This window comes from Lepidochelys olivacea (genome assembly GCF_965140295.1).
Source record: "Lepidochelys olivacea isolate rLepOli2 genome assembly, chromosome: 7".
NCBI lineage: Eukaryota > Metazoa > Chordata > Testudines > Cheloniidae > Lepidochelys > Lepidochelys olivacea.
This window is the reverse complement of record NC_140417.1, coordinates 64,524,540-64,541,563: the sequence shown is the minus strand read 5'-3', so window position 1 is coordinate 64,541,563 and position 17,024 is coordinate 64,524,540. Positions and strand designations below refer to the sequence as shown.

At 39.0% G+C, this 17,024-nt stretch overlaps 1 protein-coding gene across 7 annotated transcripts in view; it reads left to right on the top strand.

Annotated features, from left to right (window-relative positions):
- The window catches only part of KCNMA1 (potassium calcium-activated channel subfamily M alpha 1), an 841,792-nt gene that overhangs the window by 707,682 nt on the left and 117,086 nt on the right, over positions 1-17,024 (top strand). For 6 of the 7 annotated variants that reach the window (XM_084634497.1, XM_084634500.1, XM_084634499.1 and 3 more), the window contains one exon: positions 4,472-4,548. In XM_084634497.1, the coding sequence (XP_084490623.1) occupies positions 4,472-4,548 (77 nt within the window). Of the gene's footprint in view, positions 1-4,471; positions 4,549-14,883; positions 15,058-17,024 lie in introns of all 7 variants that reach the window. The other variant, XM_084634501.1, reaches the window with a different exon arrangement.

The window sequence follows — 17,024 nt, the reverse complement described above, 5'->3', positions numbered from 1 at the left end:
ACTGGGATAAAGACAAGTATGAGTTGTTCTGTTTTTCAAAGACTTAGCATTATTTTGGCCTGCTGGGTGAGCGATGGACTGGGGCTGCGGCCTGTGTGCACTTAGAAGTCTAAATAAGTGAGACCCCTTTTGGGTATTGTTTGAACTTTTTGAACTGGAAGAGTTCTTAAAGGGTCCTGAAGAGGTGGAAACACAGGCAGGGTGCTGCTGAGCAATCTCTGGCCCAAAGAGAGAGACAGGAGGTAGCTGCTCTTGCTACAGCTGGGCCCTGCTGTTTCTCATCTCCAGCACCACCTTTGTGAAAGCTATTACTGTGGGCAGGAGCTCCAGCAGCCTCTGAGCCCAGCAGGAAGTTCTTGTTTTCTCTCTTGTCTCTTTCCCTTTTCATGTGCACAAGGCTATTCACATGGTAGCACCAAGACACTAACCTGTGTATTTACAAAGTGTTGTAGCCATGCAGTTCCCCAGGGAAATTAATGGAGACCACACCAAGAGAAACCTGGCATGGTATTTTTGAAATGACAGAAGTTGAATAGTGAAGATATATTTAGAGTAAATTTACTCAGCGCTTTTAAATCAATTTCCATCCATGACAACAGCAAGTTGAAGCAGAAGCTCTGACTTGCCTTTTCCAGAAGTGTTAGGCTAGAAGTATGCATGGTTGCTGCCTCTCTTCACATATTCCCTAGCCATTCTGTACAAAGCAGATCTTGATCAGATGTGCTTCAGCTAATGCAGCCATTTATGAATATTGTCAATTTCACCTTTGTAACTTGATGAATCAGAGTCAGAAAAAATTTTCCAAAATTGAGAGAAACTTAATCCCCCTCTGTGAATTATATGCCTTTGTTTTCAAACAAGTGGTGGATGGTTTAATGGGATCTGAATGGCAATAAAAAAGATTCTAGGAGAGTAAAAAACAGGATTTTTACCTAAGTACAATAAAACACAAGTAAACATATGTGTTATACTTGTCGCTCAAATTAAATGTTTTTGTTTATGTTTTACGTGCTTTTAGAGATGCTGGCAAGTCTTTTAGGTTAGATCTATACCATATTGCAATGCATATTTAACACTGTTTATGCACCATAATTTGTAGTAGAGTAATTTTGTATATTGCTAAAACTATGATTTTTTATGTTTTTTTTAACAATAGGTACATATTACACACCTTATGTTAAGGGTTTACTGAAGAGAATAGCTGTATATAAAATGTTGAGTGCTAATAATGTGTCATAGATACAATATGAGTGATGTCTCTATCATTCTTTATCCACTTACATTTTATTATGCAGTATGGAAATCCATTTGTTTTTTAATTCTTTTATCAATATGGTAATTTCATTTTTAAAAGTGTCTGCGTCACCTATTCTTGGTCTTGCACCTAGGGTATGCTTGCACTGCAATCTGCAGTGTGACTGGAGCATGTGTAGACATACCTAAGATAGCTTTCCTCATGCTAGCACAGCTAAAAATAGCAGTATAGGGGCCACGGGCTTCAGGGTCCCTGGCATGCTTATACAGCCCCGGCTAAGGCTCATACCTCTGTATCTACATTGCTATTTTTAGCCATCCAGTGTGGGTATGTCTATGGAAACATCAATCACACCTCGTATTGCAGTGTAGACAGACCCAGAGAGTATCATGCGTAGCAAATACTAAGGCCCTCATTCTGCATTGGGATCTGGCAGTGTGGCTCCCACACCTGTGCAGTGTTTGTCTAAACTTGTAGGGATTTGGGGAAGGGTCTGTGATAAAAGATCCTGCTTCAGAAGTTGGATCTAGAGCTGCACTAAGTGTCTGAAGGGGGAACTGCAAAAACTGGAGAGGAAATTTTGGCCAACAGAAAGAGGAGGAAAATCCAACAGTTAGGAGAGGGGTGACTCCCTGGAGTCCACATGGTCCATAGAAGAGTAGAGACTGCCACTCCTGAGTCCCAGTCCTATCTCTGACAGTGACTGGCTTGAATAGATTATTTAGCTAGTCCACATAGCGGGTTTACAACTGAAGTCTCCTGATGGATAGTGCCATACTGACCTGCTTCCTGGCAGGTTACTTAAACTCCCTGGACCAAATTCAGATATTTGAATTAAATTAGTTTCAATTGTTTTGTGTAGATTAAATTCACAATTGTTTGAATTAGACCCTCTTATACTAGCTTGAATCCATGTACCTTCCCATTAAACTAATTACACCAGCTGTATAGATAGAAAAAGGAGTCTACAGACATGTCTGCACTACAAGTTAAGTGGGGAGCGGGGAGCCCGGGCAGTAGCCTGTCTCAGAGCCGGAAGTGGGAACACTAACTCTGTAGTGTAGACCAGGCCTACATGGATATCAAGCAGCAAGAAGAGAGGGGACTACTTGTAGCTCTGATATAACTGCAAAATATTTTTGTGATTAAAATTTAAAAGCCCACTGAACTTTTACTCATTACTCAAAATGAACAAAACAGTTTCATTTCTCTTTCACTGTATTTTTATCTCAGCTTCGTCTGTGCTTGGGGTTCCAATCTAAAGCATTTAAATGTTCTCAACAGACTGTTAGCAGGAAGTAGCAGATGTGGCTTTCTGACAAGGCTTCCTGCCTAGTTTTGTAGACACAAGAGGTTTGGATGGTCTACAGAGAAGTATCGAGATATTGAGGCTGATATCTGAACCACATCTTTAGATACTGTCAGGTTCCCCATTCCTAATTAAAAACACCAGCCATAGGTCAAACTTGGAAAATATCCATTGACTCCACGTAGCCTGGCAGTTAAATCACAAGCCTGAGAGCTTGGACACATGTGACAAACTGGCTCTTTGACCTTGGGCAAGTCTCTTGATTTCTCTAGCTCCAGTTCCCCCTTTTGTACAGAGGGGATCGTAACACCCTCCTTAGGTAATGTTCTGTGACGGAGTACAGGAAAACACCCAGAAATAACTCTGCAGGCCTTGTCACCCCTGCACATAGTACTAGTCACTTCCTCTTTACTTGTGCTTCTGGGATCTGGAAGATGGATTATGTTTTTTCCTTACACCAGGAAAGTACCATGCTCCCTGTGCCCTCTCCCTTTCTGTAACATTCCTGCACTGTGTGAAACATTCATAAACCCTTGATATTTTTGTCTAAATGAATTAATAGCCCTTTCATTTACACTGGAACCAAGAATATATTCGTCCATGTCCCTGTGTATTTGTTGCTTATTTTTCTTTCCAGTACCCAAGGACTGTAGGTTCTTCTGTTCCCATGGCCTCTTCTATTTCTGGAACCTACAAGCCACCTCAAGTGCAGGAGCAGTATTACCTGCAAGACCTATGGTGTGGCCTCAAGTCACCCCTCATTTCCATCAGCCTGAATTTGTAGAGAGGAGTCTGGGTCAGAGGAGGCAGGCGATGCGGGAAATTTGGCAGATGCTGAAGTGCAGGATGGCCCAGTTGTCATGCCAGCAAAAATAGGTGTATATTATAGCAGCCCAGACTGGCTCAGTTAGAGGCTAGCTGTGTGATCTTCATGAAATAGACATGTGTCACAGCAATCGTGTGTGACATACTGACTTGACAGGCTTGTGAAATCTCCTGTGGGCAGTTTGATGTATGTTTGTTAAAACATAATTTTATGTTAATGATATGTAAAGTTTTATTGCACACTTACCCTTCGTCACTTACCCTACATTCTGCACACTTCACCTATCAGTCAGCTCTTTGCTACGCAGTAACAGGCCATGTATAAAAGCCTAAATAGACAGAGAGTTAGGTAGGTCATCTTGTGAATTACGTATTTTTGTTTGCTTAGGGATTTTTGCTGAGGGTTTATAATGCAGTCAAAACTAGTGTGGTCCTTCTCTAATTGAACCCTGATGGCAAATGAAAAGAAGTCTGAATCAAGAGGACAGTAGTCTCCATGTTTATTCACTGCTTTTTAAGAACCTGATTTTCAGACACTGGCTTCCATTTTTACAGGTGCAAATAATAGCATGTATGATATTATTGACCACAATTTAGGTCACAATGACATTGACATTGCTGATTGCACTCACCAGTATGGAGGTCCGGTGGAGGGTAGACTGCAAATTTGGCCTTAAAAACTTAGCTGTCCTTCTCAGAAATCATGTGGCTCTGAATTTGTGACTTTCATGTCAAGAACAGTGAACTCATTTCATATGTGCCTTGACGATGAGACTTATTCTTCCAAAGATGAAAGGCAGATGATCTGATCCACTGTGTCATATTTATCAACCCGTCTCCTAATTATTTTTCAAATGAAAGTTTATTAAAAGAAACACTAACTTGAATCATAGTCCTGTGTTTGAAATTAATGGTCTTGCAGCAAACATTTCCTCCTTTAAATGTCTAAACCTTTCCAAAGATTAAAGGAAATTAGTGCTGGCATGTTTCATTAATTTGGCAATGTAGCAGGAGGAAATGTGGGACTAATTTCATTTGTGTGGATTAAGAAATGTGTCAGTTTTTCCGTTCTGTCTCTCCAGGGCATTTTTTTACTGCAAGGCCTGTCATGATGACATCACGGATCCCAAAAGGATAAAAAAATGTGGCTGCAAACGGCGTAAGTAATATTTCTTCTCCCTCCCTTTTCCTCCCCCCTCCCCCTCAGGACCTGCTCAGCCTTAAGGAATCTCTTTAAATGTATTTGTGTTTTACACAGTGGTGCAGAAAGGGTAGGAAATAAATACATGGCAATGCAGTTAAATGTCATTTGTAATTCTGATGTGAATATTTTTAAAATTAAATTTCACACCACTCACTCACACCTGCAGCTTCATTAAAATGCCTGTTTGTGTCCAAAGTTAACAAAGTTCAGATAATTAAATCAAGATGAATCTGTGCCCACGGCATTTATTTGTGGGCAGTGGGAGGTTCTGAATCTGAGTAGATGAACAAACTTATTCACATGGGGCCAAATTCTGCCCTGACTTACGCCCTGTAAAAACCCATTACTTGCAATGGGCTTCCGTGAGGCGTAAGGGCAGAATTTGGGCCTTGTATAATATAATGTAACAAGTAAAGTAAGCTAAGAGACAATACTGAGTGATGTAATAATGCTGAAATAAAATATGATGAGACCCATAGGCTCCATCCTGCTGTCATTCTGCAGAGGAAGTCCCAAAGTCGATGACAGTTCTGTGATCAGAAGAAATGCAGGACTGGTTCCTTTAAATAGGACAAAATTCTGCTTTCAGAGGTGTTCAGCAGACTTCAGTGTTTATCACCTGCTTTACCCAGATTAATAGAACTGTGGTTGATGTCAGCAGGAGATATGTGAGTGCAGGGAGAGCAGAACATTGGAGTGGAGACCTGGTTTTGTTTTTGTTTTTTCTTTATATTTATGCAGGAATATATCTGGCTCTTTAATTTTGGTGGACTTTATACAGTCAGGTTACCCAAACCAAATGCCCACACAGTGGATTTGACCAATTAAATATTTGCAGTATAGATTTCAAATGTAGGCATAGGGATTCCTTCTCTTAATGGATATTTGAATATCATGTGTACACTTTACATGGTTTAGATATTCTGCCATTAAAAAGCACATGACCCTGTTTAGAGTCACAAGAAAGGTGGGTTGGACTGTCTCAGCAGAGTCTGCCCGTGCTTCTGCTCCTGCTACTTTTATGATTCCCAAAACACTGTGGCCTACTGATTGCTGTTGTCTCACTACAGTCTTGGCATTTGGAAGAAAGGGCTAGACTTGGACCTTCACACACACCAGAAAAAGGGTACTCTACTTGAACCATACCAGAAGATGAAATTCTTTGTAGAGAAAAACAGTACTATTAGAGTCCTTAAGGACAGCCTTCCTCTTCTCTCCCAAAAAAAGACACGATCAAGGAGAACAAGGTTTCGACATTGTTTCCTTAAGGTAGCGTAATAGAGACAGAGGAGCTGAGACTTTAGTGGAGAATGATAGCCACAATAGCCACAGTGAATGCAAAATTCATGGAAATCAAAGATACCTGATGTGGAAGGAACGCATGCATTTGCCTAACATATTGAAAAAAATTGTTCAAGAACAGCTTATCCATGTGAGAGTGTGACCCTGGAACTGCTGCCAAGGTCAGTGATTCTGCTGAGTAAGTTCTGGTCAGGCAAGTGAAAACTACCTGTGGCTTCCTGTAACTCACAAAGCTAATTTTTTTCCAAGATTTCCCAAAATACTAGGGAAGGGGAAATATGTAACCAACACAGTGGGGGCTGTTGTTGCCTCCCTGCCCTTTATGTATTTTTATTTTCCCCCACCCCACTTTTTGTACCTGTAATACCATGCTGTGCTAATGTATGCAGACTTCTATCAAATTCTCTAAGAGAGTTGGTGTCATTTGGATTCGAGACCTACATAGTTGTGCTACATTTAACTCAAATATATTGTAACATATGAACAAGCAACTACAATATAAAGGGCAGAAGCATGAAACGGAATAAAATGTTCAATTTTGGGAAGCAAGGGAAAAGAAAAATTCTTGGAAAGAGACCAACCAACACAGTATAAAACAGCAGTAAGGCCGTGTCAGGGCTAGGATGACAGCCTCTGCATGTAGCACTAGGAAATGCTCCAAACGACATGGTCACACACATCAGTCTAATGCATTAAAGGGTGTTGGACAGATGTGGAATGAAATGATGGAGTTAGTGAGGTTGAAGAAGGAGCCTGTCAGAGCCACCATACTGAGCACTGAACACCAAGGGGATAATCTTCCGAGTCAGGTGGAGGGAAAAAAGGCAATGATGGCAAAGTCTAATATGTACTCAGAATATTTTCTTGGTTTGGTTTCTCTCTCTCTCTCTCTCTCTCTTTCTGTCTCTCTCTCACACATACACACACTTTTCAGAACAGCTGATAACAGCCGCATGTTCATAACTATTAACAATAATTCAATAGCTTTGTTTTTAAAGTCCTGTCAATCAGTGAATGATATAAATCAAGATTTTTAAAGGTAACGTGATTTTTGGTCAGTCGATTTTTGGATGCTCATCTCTGAGACACCTTAAAAGGGTCTGATTTTTAGAGGGCAGATGCTCAATAGTGTCTGCAAATCAGGTCCCTTTAAGGTGTCACAACTTTGGCCCTCAAAATCACTAGTCACTTTTGAATATCTTAGCCATCATCTCCACATATATGGTGCCTGAATTGTTTGTCTTAAAAACACAATCTAGCTAAAACAAAGCAGAAATTACAACAAAACATTTCCTTCTAAATTGTGGGGCTTGGCTGTCAACTTAATTTACAATGATATTGTGAACAGTTCAGATATTTTTTTTTAATTAATGAGCAACATAATCAAAATTAGAGACAGTGGGGTGCAGATGACATCTAAGATGAAATGAAGGGATGAAGATAAAACTATCCGCATGTACAGGTGAATGAAATGTGAAAGAATATCATCTTTACATGGAAATCTTAATTATTATGGCATTAATTACATGCAGCTTCCTGGGACAGTTGAAAGCCATGTTCTTTAATAATGCATCTGAGGTTTCATGTCCCTTTAGATATTGTCTGAATATTAACTGTGGTATTGTCAGGGTCTATAAGTGAGCCTGACCTACATAGCCATTTGTCCAAACCTCTTAGGCCTAGTATTAATAATTCAAGTAAGAACTATGCATCTCCACAAGGCTAGGGATAATTAAAGTAACTATGCTTTCTTTTCACAGTTTTCAGCCATCCGTCCTTCTCCCTCCTCTCCTTACTGCCTGAATAATCTGTAAATATTCATATTACATTGTCCAGAGAGAAATATAGAAATTCTATTCACAAACCATTGATAATTTTGTGGTATATTTAGCTTATGTTTTCAATTTCTTTCTTATTTAATTTCATTATATCTTTTCAGCAAAGGGCCAAATGTATATACATATATATTAAATGCAGCCACGCTGGGATGGAATCTCTGAGCTGGATGATTCACGCTTTCTGTTTCTTTCATTCTGTATAACAACACTTGTCTAATTCTCTATACATTTTTTCCAGCCACTTTCTTGCTGCAAAGGGTGGGGGTTGAACCCCGGAGGGACAGATCGTGTGTACGTTGATGTTTTTAAAGGAATGTGTTGTAACCTGTGAAAATTGACAAATTTTTGATTTATTTTTCCTCTTGCTGCCTTGGAACACGCTCCCTACTATATTTTAACTGCACACTGATAGTGATCTATTGTGAGTAAAAACGGGTTCCCTGTAGCCCAGAGTACAGTCCAGCCTGTCTTTCTCTAGCAGAGAGTTTTTTTGTTTTGTTTTGTTTAGTAGTTTGGTTCTTTTCTTTAATATTTATGTTGCATGTAGCAGTGACGTCATACTCCCACCTTTCTCATCCTTTACACCCACACGGATCAGGGCGACGTTGAAGAAAATACAGCAGTTTCCTCCACCTCCCTCTTTCCTCCCCATTTTCTCCCCAATCTTATTTTTTATCTCCAATGGAAAATGAAGCCTTTACAATGGCATTTCCTTTAAATGACTTTGGACTTCTCATTACTTTTTAGGGACGCCAGTTAGGCTGGAGTAATTACCACTATAGCACTGTTTGCCTGGTTAAGTGGAATTCATTGTCGGGCTTGTATTCAAGGTCTTGGGCTTGTATCCTCTGCAGCTCAGCTTCATTTCATGACAGAAAAGGCATACAGCAATTCCCCACTGTCCCTTCCCTCCATCCCCAGCACCAAAAAAAAAAATAAGCCAGGCAATGAATTAATTGTGTGATCAACTTCTGATGCATAAACCTAAACCTATTCTTAACTGGAGACAAGTGACTCCACAGTGGTAATTATTTTCCCCAGTCTATGAAATTTCCGTTGCTGTAAAATTAATGATACATGTGTATGGCCCAATTATGCATAACTCTGAGGCTTATTACAGACCCAGTATGAACTTTATAGACCACTCTGTCTGAATCTGAGCCGCAGCATTGTTAATTCTACAGTATCTATGGAGGCCCTCAGTCATCAACCATTTCTTAGTGCACACATGGTCCTGGTAGTTAAAATAAATACAGCATTTGGGAAGTGGAGAATAGTTTACATTTGCACTGATTTGTTGTACAGGCACTCCAAAGAAAATACATTGGGGAGGGGTGGGGTGCTGCTACCATACTTACAGGACTATTCAGAGCATCTCAGTATGACTAAACTGTTCCCCAACAGCTTCAGGGACCAGGATTAGATAGATCAAGGGTATAATGAGCCAAAGTGGTACCACTGGGAGCCCACTAACCACTCACTTTAGCCATGGCTACTCCAAACCTGTGAGGTTACCATGTTTGGGTTTTTTTACCATTTCCCCATATGTTACTGTTGTTAATTTGTTTTATGGTAACAAAAGCTTCTGGCCTTCTTGTGCTAGGTGCTGTACAGTCACATAGGAACACAAGGACCTAAAGCATCCAGGAAAGGCAGTACTTCTGGGAATAACATCACAGTGTTAGCCAATCAGCATATCCAAATGCTGCATTGCCATTTATTGTTGGGAGGTACATTGAGGGAATGGGAATCTACCACTCCACATAAGGTGCTGAACACCACAGTTGAAAGCATTAACTAGCTCAGGAGCCAAGTTCACCAACCTGCCTATTTGAGACCATTAGTGATGGCAGAATTGACCACTTGCATATTAACTATTTACAGTTCAGCCAGATAAAAGCTGTGTTCTTGGACATAGATTTATAAGTGATTTTTACATGCACACCGCTTCAGTAATTAAGACCCAGAAATTTAGTACTCTGAATGAGGATTTTATTGTTGACATGAGTAACTCTAGGACCTAACCCAGCATCCTCAGGGTCTTGCCCTGATGTCAGCTAAAGGCAGTGATCCGATAGGCCTGCATGGTTCCCCAGTCTCTGTTTTGGTTTTAATTTCAGTTCCTATCCTCAGTAAATCAGCATTTGAAAACAAATGTCCAGTTCCTACTGCAATAATCTTTGGTCCCATAGAGATCAATTAGCAGTATCAGGACTATTAAGACAAAAATAAATAGGTTTAAAAGTGAGATTATAATCAGAAGAGTGAGACTATAAAAATGACAAAATGGGGGATTTGTTTATTATTTCTCAATTATTTTCATTTCAAATTTGTCCTTATTTTACAAGATGAGACTATTTTTCTTTCTTTTCACCTTGCAAATGCCATATAGGATCTAGGATTCAATCTGTGTTCTTTCTGTAGTGTACATCATCACCACTAATAAAGATTCTGCAGTCAGAACTTAGGTGACTGTTTAGCTAATGATGCAAAAGACACAATACGATTCTTCATTTTTGCAATTGCAAATTATTTTGATTGCCATCAAACTACTAATATTACTGCCCACAATTCATACTGGGCATAATTATTCGCAGACACAAAATTGTTCTGAGAAAAAGAGGGCTAGGTTGAGTCCGGGTTGGAAGACCAAAGCCACAGAGAACAGAGATATTGAAGAATCCATTTTTACATAGCCAGTTTTCTGAGTATAATTCATCTCAAGCTGAAAGAGAAGATTTAAACAAGAATATATTTTTTTAAAATAAATACGCAGCTTTGTCTTAGTTCTTCTAGTAGTTTCAGCCCCCTTAGAAATGAATGGAGGAAGAACACATTGGCTGAGTGTCCCCCAAAATATAATGTAGGAAGGGTTGTGAAGACGTATGAAAATAAAAATGAATTGGTCTATAAAAAGTCATTAATTAAAAACATGCAAGTCTTTTCTAAAGTTACTGATATACAGTAGAATGTGCAGATTGTCCACTCACTTCACCTGCTGCTCCTGCGGTTTTGGCTGAAGAACAAGAACACCCTGTGAATTTCAGGAAACAGCTAACAAATTGCCTATGACTGACATCACTTAAAGTTAGAAATTTGCAAAACTTGCAAAATAGCTTGCAGGCTGCATTTGGTGATCTTGAAATTACCCTGGAACACAGTGAAATAATGGAGAGCTAGCCTTGCCTGTTGTGTTAAGAGAAAATCAATTGTCACCAGTTTGACATGCTGCTGTATTTTTAAGAAAACTGAAATTGTGCTGTGGGAAGCCCTTTCAATTTTTTAGACTGATGATGTTAACCAACGTCGCCAAAAGGCAATCAAATCAATATGGTCTTCCTTTAATGCTGCTAGTTGCTTTATAACATAATTTCTTTGTAAAGTTCCCCTTTGTTGTCATTTTACTTGCTGTGGATCATGAGAACTTGATGACTTGAAATGACATCATATCCATTTCAATTCTTAATGGTAGTTGGGCGCTTTTTTACTCACTGCCAATCAAGTGACCTCCAGTCCAGATTCTATTCTATTTCAGTAGCTGTTGTTTGATAGAGATCCACTAGATGTCCTCATAGATCTATTTTTTGTTACCATTTTGGTCCATGAGTAAAGCTGCTGTTAGTGACGGGTGGAGCAATGAGATCAGGAAGACTGTATGGTAACATAAAACATACAAACAAAAAAAAGCAATCAGCAGAGAAGAAGGGGTGCTTTGTCCTGCTTGCTCTAGACGAGGAACTGTTATTTGACAACTTATTTAAAGAACAATCGGCAATTTCCCTTGCTTTCTTTTGTGCCTGAAAATATTCCCCATTACTCTTTGTGAATTTTAAATGACACCTCACTCAGACAATCTTAGGTACTTTCTTCTAGACATTTTGACAGAGCTTGGGGGACTTTGTGATCAGAAAATGAGGTGTTGCCAGAGTGCTAGACACTCAGCTTTCTCCTCCAAAGTAAAAATGAAGAATGTCGGTCTGTTTTAAAAACTGCAGCAAAAACATTTGTGCCAATTTTAAAATTATAAAACAAATGAAAACTGAGATTTGAAGTCTAAAATGTTGATAGTTTTGGAAACATTTTTTTCCAAATAGCTTAAAAATCTTGCCTCAGTGTGCTGCTCTGATCAAATAGTTTGTGCCAGTGGAACAGCAGCATTTTGATGAATTAAAACCAAATTTCACTGGCTCAATTTCAGATACATAGGAAAGTCCTTTGTTTGTTTTTTGTTTTATTTTGGGGGCGGGGGGTGGTTATACCAAGAAGAGAGAGCTGCCATTCCCTTCTATCCATTTGTTTTTCAAGAACCTAAAATAGAAAATTAAGTTGTTTTATGTTCTGTTTTTATTTTCACCAGAACTGCAAATAACAGTTCCATTCTGCATCCTGATAATTTCTACAAGGGTATGGTAGAGAATGATTGGATTTTTATGCAGCTGCTACAGGTATCATATGAATTTAGCATCCATCCAAAAGGCTGTACAAAAAGAGCCCCTTATCCCCTGCTGATTACCATTTTTTATTAATATTTATGGAGGTTTAACAGGAAACAGTATGTGTGTGGCTGAACCATCTTTAATCATTTCTGTCTTGTCTTTGATCTTCTCACTAATCATCCTTACTAATATTCCATGTTTTAATTTAAATTTATTTCAATATTGTATTTGGTATGAATGTAAAATGACTGTGTAACAGGAATGAAGAATTACAGCATGTTTTCTTTACAAAATGTATTGCTTTAATATGTGATTGCTTATATACTGGTTTAAACCCTTATAGCAAGTCTTTTTTGTTACATTTATTGCCAGGTTAAAGCCTGTTTCTTGCATGTTAACAATGTGAAATATCAAAAAATTATGCATGGTCTCCAGAACAACCAATAATAATAGTTAAAAACAGTCCCTGAAAGGTGTGGGTTTTAAGATGTACCTGATAAACTTTCCCTTATTGAATAGAAGGATTTAAATTGTCCATATCGTTGGTTTAAGTCTGATTAAAATGGTTCCAAAAGTTTTCCTTCCCATCTTTCCCTGCCCTTAACAATGATTTTTTTTATTTTAATAAATGTCATAGTTTATTATTTTCTGTTGACAAAATATGGCTATAAGTAATTGAAAACCAGGGACTGTTACTAACCAACAACATAGTATTACAAAATTGTCAGATACTGTGTTTTGCTACAGCATTTGATTAGAAAAAATCCTTCAAAACAGCTGTATTTTAAACCCAAAACGAGTCTTCCTTTTTTCCTCACCTAGTATTAGTGTGTTTCTGACAAGTACCCTTTATCTTTTTTCTATGGAACTCCACATGTTGTTAGAGTGAAAAACAAAATAATAAAATAAAAAGTGGTGTAACAGAAACATCTAATCAGATTATGAACAAATGTCTCCCCTCCTTTGTCCCCAACTTTTAGTTTTAAAGGTACATGCTGGGGAGAATTAGGAGAGGGAAATATGGATGAACCAAATGCTGTTTTGAATTTTCTGTATTGTCTAAATTTGTATGGATCAAAAGCTGCAGTGGAACCCTTTATACTAAAAGCCAAGCTCTGAGGAATGATGTACCATGCACTGAACGGGCCTGATGCTGCATGATGACTTTCTGAACAGCTGCAAGATAACTTGACTAAGATGCTAAAAGAACATGTAACTAGAAATACAATTAACGTTTTAGAGGAATGGAGTCACTGCTGAAGAGATCACTCATTCATCTCCCTCAATGCCTGTTTTCCACAATCATAACGTTACCCTTGCTTGACAAATGTACTGTATGGCAAGTCACAAAGGTCTTAGAACAGGACTTGACCCATTTGAGAGAGATAAATCCCTCTTTCCTGGTGACTGTAGCATTCAAAAATGACAAAACTGAGGGGAAATAATTTAAATAACACCACCATTGTCACATAAAAAAGACTTCCTAATGGGAGGTACAGGCCAAAGAAACTATACCTTTTTGACTACTTTTATATTTGAAGGTTTTGCTTTTGGCTGTCAATGTTCTGTTTAAGTGGCAGTATTACTAAGCTAGTTCATGCTAAGGCATTACCAACAATGACTGTTCAATGCAACATCTGAAACTATTTTCAAATGGCATTTATTTTCATCTTCAGATCCAAAGTGTGAATAAGGTAAAATTGGGCATTGATACTTTTGAGTAATTTTTAAATTAAACATGTTACGTTTATAGCAAATACATCACAAAGATAGTATCACTCTTTTGGGTCCGTTGCCCTGCTTAAAAGATACAAATGGATTTTGCTGCTGCTAGCACATCTTTTTGAGTTGGTTTCTAAGTAAGCATTTATTTATTTGCTTTCTGGCTTGATATCTGAAGACAGTTGTGATGTTCAATCACAGTTCTACTTGGAGCAGAAAATATGCCGATGATTGGTTCAGCATGTTCCAATGGACCAATGTTCTGTGTGCTTTTGGTGATGCCTTATTTGTGAATTGACTTTAATGTCAAGCACATTTGCCAGTATTAGCTGAATCTTTCATGTGGACAAATTTTGATATTCTGTCGAGAGTCAATTTCAGTTCCTGAAAGCATAATGTAAAGTCACTAAATCTTTCAGGAAGTTTTGTGAAGACATCTTGTAACTCTCCAACAACATGTAATTTAACGCAATGAAGAAACTTCTCAGGCACTGTTTAATACTGAGAAATTATTAGCACTTTTGAGAGCCTCTCTGTCTGTTTTTTAAAAATAACTTTGATGTTTGCCACAAGCAATGTAGGTCCAAATTATATGATTGATTAACATCTTTAAATTTTTCTCTCTCTTTTTGGCCCAGCAGTGTTAATTGTGCCAGAGGAAAAAAATGTTCTTAGGATTTTCTGTTTTTACTTTTGTTCTTTTTTTAATCCAAAAATCTGATTGTAATTAGCAATTCTTCCTTATGTCTATGGTCACCCTATAAGACTTAGGGAGAATATAAAGAGTAATTGATCTTTTCCCTACTTTTGATGTGCAGCCAAACTGTTATCAATAATCACGTTGCATTTTTTTCCTGGGTCAAGACTGTTAAACATAAACTAAGGCCTGTACTAAATCCCTTAAGTTACCTTCCAGCTGCCTTGTTATATATATATAACCTTGCCATTAACCTGCTGCTCTTCCTCTCCTCCCATCCAACATATGGTTATAGCCAAGATGTCCATCTACAAGAGAATGAAACTGGCATGTTGTTTTGATTGCGGACGCTCTGAGCGTGACTGCTCTTGCATGTCAGGCAGTGTACATAGTAACATGGACACCCTTGAGAGAGCCTTCCCACTTTCTTCTGTCTCTGTTAATGATTGCTCCACCAGTTTACGTGCCTGTAAGTTTTAACACCAAAACGTGCTGTTCCATGTCTGTGGTGTCTGTGGTACCATCCCTGTCTTGTGTCGTACATTGTAGTTCTGTGAGTTTTACGGGGCTGATGCTTTTTTCAGAATTAGTTTTAATATAGCTCTATATTTATGTATGATGGGGTTTGGGGTTTTTTAATAGCAACATTTAATTTATTCATTAATTTGCTTAATGTGCTTCTTAAATAGTGCGTCTTTGCGGCAGCATGTGGGACCTTAATTGTGCAGCTTGGTGATGTTTTTGTTTTTATTTCATGCATACAGTATAAACTGTCATTAATTAAACAGTAAAGTAAATGCCTTATTAATGGTTCGGGGGTGGGGGGGAGAGTCTGTCTAAATCTATGACTACAAACTGGTAAAAAAAACCAAACTATTAATTCAGTGGGCAGTTATGATAGCAGTGTGGTTGAATGGCATACAGTAGGCAGTGGAAGCCTCCTACAGAGGATACAATTTGTAGCTGAAGTTGGGGTGGTTGTTGTTTTTCTTTTTTCCATTAGCCTTGCTCTTTGTAACCCTTCATTTGCTGTAAGGAAGGAAGTCCTCATTCAAGTCGGACACCCCAGAAGGCTTAGTAGAGTTGAATGTACCCAGTGTAGAGCTATTTCATCATCAGCTGCTCTTTAATGAGTCTACCCTGATGCAAGCTCCTGTGATGTAGTCCATCGCAAAGTACCCCTGAAAAGAGGAGGAGCGTGTCACTGTTTAAAAATGTACCTCTAGCAGGTGACAGTGATTAGCACCTGTCATGAACAAACCAAAAATGCTCTTCTGAAGACACAGAGCAGAGAAGGAGGAGCAATGCAAGTGACTGTTAACTACATTATTGGGAGCCCAAGCATACCTGTTCCTTCAGTGATTGTCAGCGGTTGAGGAAGATTATTAATGACAATAACTGCCACCCTGTTCAAGTATCCATAATAGGCAAAACTATGTCTCAGGCAGGGATTGTTTTCCTTCTCCCTGTCAAAATGGATGGGCAAAATCAGAGTGATCTGGTAGGAAAGATATAGTTTTGATTAGGAAGAGCAATCACCTGATATGTATGGCATGGCACACAGGAACTCCACCAAGTGCTGAGTACAATGGGATTAGTGGATGTTGCATCCAGCAGCTTTTTGATACAACATAAATACAGTGTTTAGTCACACCTGTGGAATGCCTTGGATCCAGCTATTTTGGTCTGTGATCCATTGATCCAGAGACACAGATTCCTGGCACAGAAACATAAAAGCCTTGTCATTTGAAGCTTTATCTAGTGGGGTTTCTTGGTGATGCAAACCCTCTCTGTGTACCAGTGAGGTACACTCTGAGGCTATGTCTATACTGCACACCGCTGGCAGCCATATGTCGGCTACATGCCACAGTGAAACAGAGGCTGTGTCCACACTGCAGTGTGTGGCTGGACATGTCAGTGAAAGGCTCTGGCAGGGGAGAGGCAGCAGAGAAAGGCTCTCTCCACTGCTGGAGTCTTTCCCTGCAATGGGGAAAGACTTGGGCAATAGGGAGGCAGCGGGACACTACACTGCTCAAATAGCAGTATAGACTGGGGAGGTGCTGCTTGGGCATGTAGAAAGCTGTGTAGACTGTATACCCTAAGGCTTTAGGCGTGTCTTTACCCAACTCGCCCAAGCAGTGTCTCACCATCTATATTGCTATTTATACCCATGCTGGGGGATGTGACCTGTATGTACTATACATACTGCCATAAGGCGTATGCAGCATAGCTGTTGTCTTTCTTTTCCAGTTAGTCATCTCTAATGCATCATGTCCAATGGGTGACAATTTCCACTAGTAACTCCTTTGCTCTATATTAAGAGGTTGCACCCTTTATTGAGCCCTGTGTCACTATGGTGTACAGTAAAACTAACTTCCCTGTGCTTAGAACAGTGAATGAGAATCTTCCAGTACTGAGAGTTACTGCAGACACATT